The 10,261-nt window shown below is 46.6% G+C and overlaps 1 protein-coding gene across 1 annotated transcript; it reads left to right on the top strand.

The window, feature by feature from the left end:
• Positions 1-29: 29 nt before the first annotated feature.
• Positions 30-6,069, top strand: LOC131910604 (sororin-like). The gene is made up of 6 exons (XM_059262497.1): positions 30-183; positions 386-477; positions 561-626; positions 711-746; positions 4,772-5,200; positions 5,341-6,069. The coding sequence occupies exons 1-6, from the start codon at positions 138-140 to the stop codon at positions 5,419-5,421; spliced, it is 750 nt and encodes a 249-aa protein (XP_059118480.1). The 5' UTR covers positions 30-137; the 3' UTR covers positions 5,422-6,069.
• The last annotated feature ends 4,192 nt before the right edge of the window (positions 6,070-10,261 follow it).

Below are 10,261 nucleotides of genomic sequence, written 5' to 3'. Positions count from 1 at the left end.
GGTAGGTCGGCCTTCTCTGCATCACTTCCGCTTCCGCCCTCGCCTGGCGGGTAATTTGAACGTTTGCAGGTACAAACTTTCCGCTTGGCGCGAGCTGAACTTGACGACCGCGGCGGAGACTGAGCCCGACCATAGACATGTCGGAGCGGCGAACGCGGTCCGGAGGGGCCGCCCAGCGGTCTGGTGAGTGGAGGACGCGGGAGAGCGGTAGGGCTGCGTCGTTTGGAGAACGAAACTTAGATCCTGGTGGAAGACGCCCCAAAGGGCAAGTTGGAAAACGGCTTCTGCTTTCCCGAACTCGCCAAGCATCTTGTTTCGTTTGGTTGCTGTCTTATTTTTCCTCGAACAAAGTTTTACTTATCCTTAACCATGTTTCCCTTTCCAGGGTCCAGGACTCCACTTACTAAGTCTTCGAAGAGGTCCCAGCGGAAATCTGGCTCAGATCTCCCAAACATCTTTCCTGAAAATTGGCCGAAGGTGAGATCCGAATTCCTCAGATACTGACCTAGAGGGCTTTGAACTAATGTAAAGCTCATGGTAATCCCTCTCCCCCTTTTCAGACACCTCATGCGGCTCCAGCTAGAAAGGCCATCATTTTGAAGAAAATCGTGGCTCATACAGTAAAGGTGAGGGGCTGAGAGAGGGATTTGGGAGCGAGATGTCAAAACTGAGCTTAACTGTTGATTGATGGGTTGATGTTATCTCTACAGGCCCCAGCTGTCCACACACTTCGAAGGAGTCCTAGGGTGAGTTGATTTCCATTGGCTTATTTGTGTGGGATCCAGTTCGCCTTTGAAATAAGGGCAGCTGAGAGCAATTGACACCTTCATGAATTGTCACTCTAGGTCTCAATGTGTAACCTGTTGTCCTGAACTGGAAATTGCTGTAGACCAAGTCAGCCTCAAACTCACAGAAATCCAACTGCCTCTGTTTCTCCAGTGATGGGATCAAGGATTAAATGTGTCCATGCTACCAAGACTGGCTATGAATTGCCATTCTTGGTTCCTGCCTGTAGGTGTCATTCATTTTTAGTTCTTTTTTATTTTTATTTTGTTTGTTTGTTTTGGTTTTGTTTTTTTGAGACAGAGTTCCTCTGTGTAGCCCTGGCTGTCCTGAAACTCCTTCTGTGGACCAAGCTGGTGTCAGCCTCACAGAGATCCACCTGACTCTGCCTCCTGAGGGCTGAGACTAAAGGTGCCCTGCTTATTTTTTTAGTTCTTTATGCTCTGAGCATTTTTACTGTTTTGCTTAAAACTAATTTATACTGGGCGGTGGTGACAAACACCTTTAATCCTAGCACTCAGGAGCCCATAAAACTGTTTTATGTTGGTGTCACACGCCTTTAAGCCCAGCATTCAGGAGGCAGAGGCAAGCAGATCTCTGTGTTCTAGGCCAGCCTGATCAAGTTCCAGGACAGCTAGGGCTCCACAGAAAAATCCTATCTTGCAAAAGGTCTATTTTGCTTTCAGTGTTTATTCATAGTTGTAGAATGAGTTATATTTAGGGTCTACAAAGATGGCTCTGGTTGCCAGGCCATGGTGGTGCTCACCTTTAATCTCAGCATTCTGGAGGCAGAGGAAGGTGGATCTCTCTGAGTTCAAGGCCAGCCTGGTCTACAGAGTGAGTTCCAGGACATCCAGAGCTGTTACAGAGAAACCCTGTCTCAAAAAAAATCTTAAAAAAAAAAGGCTCAGCAGTTAAGAGTAAGTCTCAGGGCTGGTAAGATGAAGATGGCTCAGAGGTTAAGAGCACTGGCTGTTTTTCCAGAGGTCCTGAGTTCAATTCCCAGCAACCACATGATGGCTCACAACCATCTATAATGAGGTCTGGTGCCCTCTTCTGGCATGCAGGCATACATGCAGGCAGAGCACTGTACATAATCAATGTTAAAAAGAAAGAAAGATAAAAGAGTGGTTCTCAGCACTGGAATCCGATGGATCTCAACCATCTGTAGCTTCAGTTCTAGAGTATCCAGTGTCCTCTTCTGGCCTCCATGAACACATGCATACAAATTATAAAAGATGAGGTATCCGGGCGGTGGTGGCGCACGCCTTTAATCCCAGCACTCGGGAGCCAGAGCCAGGCGGATCTCTGTGAGTTTGAGGCCAGCCTGGGCTACAGAGTGAGTTCCAGGAAAGGCTCTAAAGCTACACAGAGAAACCCTGTCTCAAAAAACCAAAAAAAAAAAAAGATGAGTTATATGTATGTGCCTTTACAGTTTTAGCAGAACTTTTTTTTAAGGACTTTGGCTGTTTGCCATGAACACCTTGTTTTTCAGATAGTGTCTCATATAGTCAAACCTAGCCTTTAACTTAGTATGTGGTTAAACCTAGTTTTGAATGCCTGATCCTCTTGCCTCAACCTCCCAAGTGTACACCACTATACCCAATGTTCTTTGAACAAGGTTTTGTTACTGTGTTGGTCTGCCTGGCTTAGTACTCTTTGTGTAAGACAGACTGGCCTTGAACTCAAGGCTATCTTCCTTCCTAAACCTCAAAGTGCTGGGATTACAGACATGAGCCATAGTCCCCAATTTGATTTATTATCCTGTTGTGTGGTGCTGGAGGTCAATCCCAGGATTTTGCATGCTAAGCAGGTGCCCTGCTGCCAAGATAACCCCAGCCCCCTTTTCACTGAGGTGCTGACAGAGTAAAGCTGGAATGCTATAGAAAGACTTCTCTGGGGGTATATGAGTGATTTCACTGGTGTCCTAGGACCAAGGGGGAGGACCTTAAGATGGTGAGAGCCCAACTAAGACAATGGCTGGACAAACGTCCCATCACCCCTCCTCCCTGAGCTCTTCCTAACCACGCTAATTCACTGACATAGTTCTTGGAATGATCTTTTTTTTTTTTTTTTTTAAGATTTATTTATTTATTATGTATAGTGTTCTGTCTGCACGTATCTCTGCAGGCCAGAAGAGGGCACCAGATCTCCTTACAGATGGTCGTAAGCCACCATGTGGTTGCTGGGAATTGAACTCAGGACCTTTGGAAAAGCAAGCAGTGCTCTTAACCTCTGAGCCATCTCTCCAGCCCCCTCTTGGAATTATCTTTATCAACATCTGGGAGGGTACTTGCTTACGTGTTTGATATCTTTCCCCTCTAAATGTAACTACCTTGAGAGTGGACTTCTGAATTCAAGGCCTGGTCTACATAGAGAGACCCTTTTTCAAGAAATACAATCTGGGGCTGGAGACATGGCTCAGAGGTTAAGAGCACTGGCTGCTCTTTCAGAGGTCCTGAGTTCAATTCCCAGCAACCACATGGTGGCTCATAACCATCTGTAATGAGATCTGGTGTCCTCTTTCTGCCTGCAGGGACACATGCAAGCAGAACACTGTATAATTAATAAATAAATAAATAAATAAATAAATAAATAAATAAATAAATAAATAAATAAATGGTGAGTAAGTAAGTAAATAAATAAATCTTTAAAAAAAATTAAAAAATTAAAAAAAAAAAAAACGATCTTAATGGCTGTGTGGCTGCAGAGAATGGGGATGTAGTAGTCAGGGGTGGCCATACTTTGTCTGTTTTTGAGATGGTTTCCTCTGTGTAGTCCTGGAACTCATTCTGTAGACCAGACTGGCCTCAATTCACTGAGATCCGCCTGCCTCTGCCTAGATTAAAGACGTGTGCAACCATACCCAGCTAAAATGTCTCTTGATGACTTTCCTCCCACGTATTAGAGCATAACTGTTGCTGGATTTGTCCTTTTACTGGGTCTCGGCCTTTAGAAAACTAGGTGCCAGGTTTCATGCCCATTAATACAGTGAGCCTGCAGTGTGCAGGAATCCGCTGTACACTGGGCATTGGCAGAGTTAGCTAGACAGCTGGTGACCCGTGATTCTCAAGAAGTCCCCCATCATGGCTGACATGACTGGGTTAAGGAGTAACAGGCCAACTTCAGATAGCTGTATTGCTGTACTAGAAGTAATAAGGTACTGTGATAGATAAGCTGTACGTGATCCGAATCCCAGGTAAAGGACAGCCTCCCGGAGGAGGAGCCCTTTAAACTGAAAGTGGGAGTACAGTAACCAACACATGAACCTCAAGTACATGTCAGGTTAACTTTGCTGTTGACAGCTTTGCTGTGGCTCCGTTGCCCTTGGGTCAAAGCCTTTATGGTGGTCTGTGTATACAGAGATGGTATTGCAGTGTACTCGACTCAGAGATCCACTTGCCCCTGCCTCCCAAGTGCGGTGATTAAAGGTGTGCACCACTAATCACTGCCCGGCTCGTTCTGCTTTTTAACCACCCACCACCCACCCACCCCCAGTTTTCCTCATTGTGTTTTCAGTGCTACAGGGGAAGCGCTGAGGTGTCGATGCTGCTTTTGTTTTCCTTAATGTATTCCCAGTGCCCAAGACACTCCCTGGTGTAGGACAGGTCACCAATGAATACTCATTAGCCAAAGGAACAGTTAGGAGGCGTCAAGCCAGTTTAGGTGTGCTGGGACTTTATGTCAGCTAGCAGATGGGGGCTATAAGTGCAACTTCTCGGGAGTAATGATGATTGTTTCTTTTTTCTGAACAGTGCAGGTAGAACCCAGGGCTTGTACATTCCGGGCATGTGCTCTATGACTGTGTTCTTTACTTAAAATCTGTCCTGGACTGAGGTTGGAGCTCCTCAGCACAGCGTTTGCCTAGCATGCACAAGGCCCTGTGTTCCATCCCCAACACCGTAAAATACACAAGAAACAGTAGAAATCCTGTTTTTCTATCCTGATTCCCTAGCTGACACGGGTTCCCTCTCCTGTCCTGATACAGGTCTCTTTTATCTTGGAAAAAGAAAACAGCCCTCCTCTCAAGGTACCCACTAAGGAGGACCTCTTCAAGACTTGTAGTGTTCCTGGTACCCCCACCAGCACCCCAGTGCTGTATACTCAGAATGCTGATTCTAACTCTGTGGAAGGAGAGGAGCTGGACACCAGAGCCTTGGAAATGTCCCAGAAAGTCAGGCGATCATACAGTCGTCTGGAGAGCCTCAGTTCTGCCTCAACCTCCACCCCTGGCCGCCGATCCTTCTTTGGCTTTGAGGGACCTGAAGACTTGCCTGGAGTCTCACCTGTAGTGTGTTCAAAGTTAACTGAGATCCCAAAAGTACCTGCAAAGCCCTGGGTTCCAGACACAACGCTTCCTGGAATCTCTCCTCCAGTCGTGAAAGAGAAGCGAAAGAAGAAAGTGCCAGAGATCCTGGTGAGTGAGGGTGGGCACTGTACGGGGGGTGGGGGGTGGGGTGGGCAGGACTCGACTCCACCTGAGGGTGTGGGTAAGTAACATGCTCTGGCCAACACGGCTGCTTTCCCCACTCATGTGCCTTCATTTCTTTCCACCAGAAATCGGAGCTGGATGAGTGGGCTATGGCCATGAATGCTGAGTTTGAAGCTGCTGAACAATTTGATCTTCTGATTGAATGAGATAAAGTGGGGGTACACCTGGCCAGGCTCTCCCCTCTCCTTGTACATGTTGCCCTTTGAGTAGAGCAGTACTTTTGGGGTCCTCTTCATTGGCCTCCTTACCCAGAAAATGTGTTGCTGGCCCCTTGTCATACTGTGACTAGTTACCCTGGGCTTTCTGCAGAACTCCCCGGGGTTGGGGAGGAGAAGCCACCTTTGCTCTGAGCCCACACTGTCAGAAATTGGCTCAGCTGTGGGCTCGTCCTCTGCTGTTGCCTGTTGGTGCCTTGGAGTCTAGCCACCAACCAACCAAGAGGTTCTCAGAGTCTGATAGGGAGCTCACAGGCTGGGGAGACAGGTAAACCCTTGAGCAAGAACTGGACATGGAGTCTGAGGTGTGAAAGAAGGAGGGTTGGTTTTTGGGGTTTTGTTTTTTTTAACACGAGTGACTGTTGCATAGGAACTGTTCATGTCTGTGTTCTGCTGTTGACATGTTGCATTGGTGAATGAGGTACTGATGCTTAGGGCAAGTGGATATAATTCATGGTGTGGGCTCCAGATGCCACCAACTTGAGGTTTGTGGTCTTAGATCACCTTTTCCTCACCCACATCTGTTTCTTCAAAGTGAACTGCAGTCTCGGCTCTGGCATGTGGCCTTCTGCAACTACACTTAGAACGTTCTGGATGTTATTTCTCATAAGCCTGACAGCTGTAGCACTGATGGCAGCTTTTGCTTTGAGCTTGGCTATTACACCCTCACATGAGCCCCCACAGAGGGCTGCTGGGAACAAAAATGGATGTCTCATGCGGAATTGTTTCCTGCCTACCACCACCTCTCAATTATGCTAGAAGATATGGTTTCAAAGGCTATTGGACTTCCAACATTTGTCAGTTCATGGGAGGAGAAGCTTCAGGAATGAGCACTGCACCACCAGGATGAGAACTGTTACACCAGGATGGTTTTGAGCGGAGCACACCTGAAGAATTTGTCCACACTGGTTCCTGTGGACCCTGCTGATTGCTGCCATCACTATAAACCTGCCTTTGAGGAACGAATGTGCAGCCCAGGGGAAAAGGTTTAATGTCAAATAAACTTGTAAAGAGTTTTCTACCTGTTTGTAAACTGCTTTTTATTTGGTCGAAGACAGCCACTGGTGTGAAGCCCTGAATACTGTGTCTTTGGATTGTGTTCCCAGGCCTGTTCCTCTGTACAAGCTGCCAGCCTGGCCTCAAATGACTGATCCCTGTTCCTCCAAGCTAGGGCTTCCTGGAATGAAGGCCCAAGCCCCGCATCCCAGGAGATCCCAGGAGGGAAGATGTAGATGTGGGTAAGGCTGCTAAGCACTCTTTTCCAGGAGAGGTATATGGAATTGGCCACACTCCAGCCCTGTTTCTCTTTTCCAAAAGCTCTATTCAGCATAGGAGCCTGTGGCTCAGGTATAATAGCCCCTCCTAGATGCTACCCAGCAGCTGAGCTATGGGCACCCCTGAGAAGACCACCAAAGATGTGATTCCTAGGGCTGTTGTGCAAATGTGAGTGTCCCAGATCATCCTCTGGTGAATTCTAGGCCATTACATTTTCTCAAGATCTCTTTTTTTTTTTTTTTTTCCAGATCTCTTACTGAACCGAGATTACCATCTCAGCTAGACTGGCCAACAGGACCCCAGATCTGCCTATCTCACACCCCTTCTCTGGCTCTAGGGTTATATATGTATGCCACTACATTTGGCTTTAATGTTTGTGCTAGAAATCTGAACTCAAGTCCTCATGCTTTAGCAAGCACTTTACCCACTAAGTCGTCTCCTCAGCCCACACCATCATGTTGCATACCTGCAGTGTATCTTATCTGCATTATCATTGTAATTGAAAAGACACTGGCCACCTGTGCTAGCACACACCTTTAATCTTAGCACCAGGAAAGCAGAGGTAGGTGGATCTATGTGATCCTGGTGCAGCCTGGTCTTAACATAGTGAGTTCCAGGACAGCCAGAGCTAGGGAAATCCTGTCTAAAAAGAACAAAAACAGCCAGGTCTGGTTGTCCACGCCTTTAATCCCAGCACTCAGGAGGTAGAGGTAGGTGGATCTCTTGAGTTCAAGGCCAATCTGCTCTACAGAGGAGTTCCAGGACAGTGAAAGCTACACAGAGAAACCCTGTCTTGGGGGGAGGGGGAGGGAGATGACTAAAAACACAAAACAGTTGGAGCATGGCACTGTAAGGACCTGGCATTGGCCTCTGTAGTGTTAATGCTTGAGAGATCAGCCAGGACATTCATGGGCACCATTACGGCAGTATAGAAAGAAGATAGGAGAAGGGTGGCTGGTAACTTCAGACTTGAGGAAATGCTGCTGTTTCCATCCCCATAGATGGGATATCTCATGCTACATTGAGAGTAGGAAACACCCTCAGAGTAAGCAAACCAGCACCACCATGAACAGAGTCATGAGGGAGGTGTGTTTGCTTAGCAGGGAAAGTAGGCAGAACAAGTTGGCAGAGTAGACAGGGAACTTTTAGGAACATTCCTGGATAAGAGCACAGCTGTGGGGCTGGAGAGATGGCTCAGAGGTTAAGAGCACTGACTGTTCTTCCAGAGGTCCTGAGTTCAATTCCCAGCAACCACATGGTGGCTTACAACCATCTGTAATGAGATCTGGTACCCTGTTCTGGCCTGCAGGCAGAATACCATATATATACATAATAAATAAATTTTAAAAAGTACAGCTGTTGGGGTGCATTGTGTAGTGAGTAGCTTGGGTTGGTTGAAAAGAAAAAAAAAGGCACTCCAAGATGAAATTTTAAGACCTATGTGGCATCAGGAAGGCCCAGCCTCTGATGGACTGAACCCCTGAACAACCGTACAAAGGAGTATTTACTGATTGTTACACAAAGTATTTCCTCATCCCAAGGTCCCTAATCTAATTTACATGTCTTACTAAAGGAAAGCATCACATGCCCCATGACTCTAGTCCTTTATTATGTATCATTTACAATACACAATAATACAAGAGCCTCAGGTGTGCCTGAAGTGTCTTGTGACCGAAGTCATGCCATGGCTGCAGTGCCCCTGCAGCGAAACGGTTCCACAAATCACAGAGAACAATCACTGTTTTCCACAAGGATTCTTCAAGGTTAAAGTACTTCAAAAAAGTAGCTGTTCATCCTGATGTCTACCCCACATACATACAGTGACTGCTAAGTTCCTCCAGCATACAGCAGTGGGGACATTAAAAAGAAAGAACGACTTTTCTGAATGAGAAAATGAGGTGGGGTAGAAAACAAGGGATCGGCCAGCTGCACGCCTGAAGTCCCTGCACTGGGAGGTGGAAGGAGTCGGAACTCTAGGCCATGCTTCACTGTGTGATGAGTTCAAGACCAGCCTAGGCTTCACCAGACTCTGAAAGACAAGAACAAACACAAACCTTTTGAATGTAAGTGCATTCCCTGCAATGCTGCCACGTTTGGGATGTGTTTGTGCCAAGAAATCCTCCAGGGGCTGTAGCTCTGTAGCTTAGTGATAGAGTGCTTGCCTAACACCCTTGGGCCCTTGGGTTTGATCTCCAGTACCGCTTACATGGAAATGATTCAGTACCTGAAATTCATGTGTCCTGTATCTCCCCTGGCGATTTTACCAAAGCTTCAGGTGAGCAGAATTTTGTCAGGTGACTCCCTTCAAAAAAGCAAAAACAATGTTGAGCGTGGTAGCACAAGCCTTTAATCCCAGCACTCCAGAGGCAGAGGCAGGCAGATCTCTGAGTCTGAGGCCAGCCTGGGCTACAGAGTGAGTTCCAGGACAGCTAGCTAGGGCTGTTACAGAGAAACCCTGCCTTAATTTAAAAAAAAAAAAAAAGCAACCCCTGACAAAAGCCCAAGGGGTCGGGTGTGGGGGCAGTTGTTGGAGACAGTATTTAAAGGAATCCTGCAGTTTTGTAAAGTGGAGAATACTTCTACTTTTAGTGTCAGATGGGCATTGAGAAGTAAATGAAAGATGACATTTGGGGGCTGGAGAGATGGCTCAGAGGTTAAGAGCATTGGCTGCTCTTCCAGAGGTCCTGAGTTCAATTCCCAGCAACCACATGGTGGCTCACAACCATCTATAATGACATCTGATGCCCTCTTCTGGCCTGCAAGCATACATGCAGGCAGAACACTGTATACATAATAAAATAAATTTTTTTTTTTTTTTTGGTTTTTAGAGACAGGGTTTCTCTGTGTAGATTTGCGCCTTTCCTGGAACTCACTTGGTAGCCCAGGCTGGCCTCGAACTCACAGAGATCCGCCTGGCTCTGCCTCCCGAGTGCTGGGATTAAAGGCGTGCGCCACCACCGCCCGGCAATAAAATAAATGTTAAGAAAAAATAAAATAAAAAAAAAATGACATTTGTAACCCTTTGTTATTTTTCCAGACAAGGGTCTCACATAGCCCAGACTGGCCTTTAAGTCATTATTTAGCTGAAGGCTGGCCTTAAATTAACTTTTATTTTATTTTATTCATTTATTTATTTTTGGTTTTTTCGAGACAGGGTTTCTCTGTGTAGCTTTGCGCCTTTCCTGAAACTCACTCTGTAGCCCAGGTTGGCCTCAACTTTTTTTTTTTTTTTAAGATTTGTTTATTTTGTATACAGTGTTCTGCCTGCATGTTTTCCTGCAGGCCAGAAAAGGACATCAGATCCCATTACAGATGGTTGTGAGCCACCATGTGGTTGCTGGAAATTGAACTCAGGACCTTGTTTTGTTTTTGAGACAGGGTTTCTCTGTTTAGCCCTGGCTGTCCTGGAACTCACTCTGTAGACCAGGCTGTCCTTGAACTCAGAGATCCACCTGCCTCTGCCTCCAGGGCTGGGATTAAAGGCGTGTGCCACCAC

This window comes from Peromyscus eremicus, chromosome 1 (assembly GCF_949786415.1).
Source record: "Peromyscus eremicus chromosome 1, PerEre_H2_v1, whole genome shotgun sequence".
In the NCBI taxonomy this organism is placed as follows: Eukaryota; Metazoa; Chordata; class Mammalia; order Rodentia; family Cricetidae; genus Peromyscus; species Peromyscus eremicus.
Note: the sequence above shows the minus strand (reverse complement) of the source record. Positions and strands in the feature narration are given on the sequence as shown.

What these genes read in the sequence shown, in the direction of transcription:
- LOC131910604 (XM_059262497.1), top strand. Translation starts at nt 138, where the DNA reads ATGTCGGAGCGGCGAACGCGGTCCGGAGGGGCCGCCCAGCGGTCTG. An exon ending in TCGTGGCTCATACAGTAAAG is followed by an intron (nt 627 to 710) that starts GTGAGGGGCTGA and finishes TTATCTCTACAG; the next exon opens with GCCCCAGCTGTCCACACACT. An exon ending in CACTTCGAAGGAGTCCTAGG is followed by an intron (nt 747 to 4,771) that starts GTGAGTTGATTT and finishes GTCCTGATACAG; the next exon opens with GTCTCTTTTATCTTGGAAAA.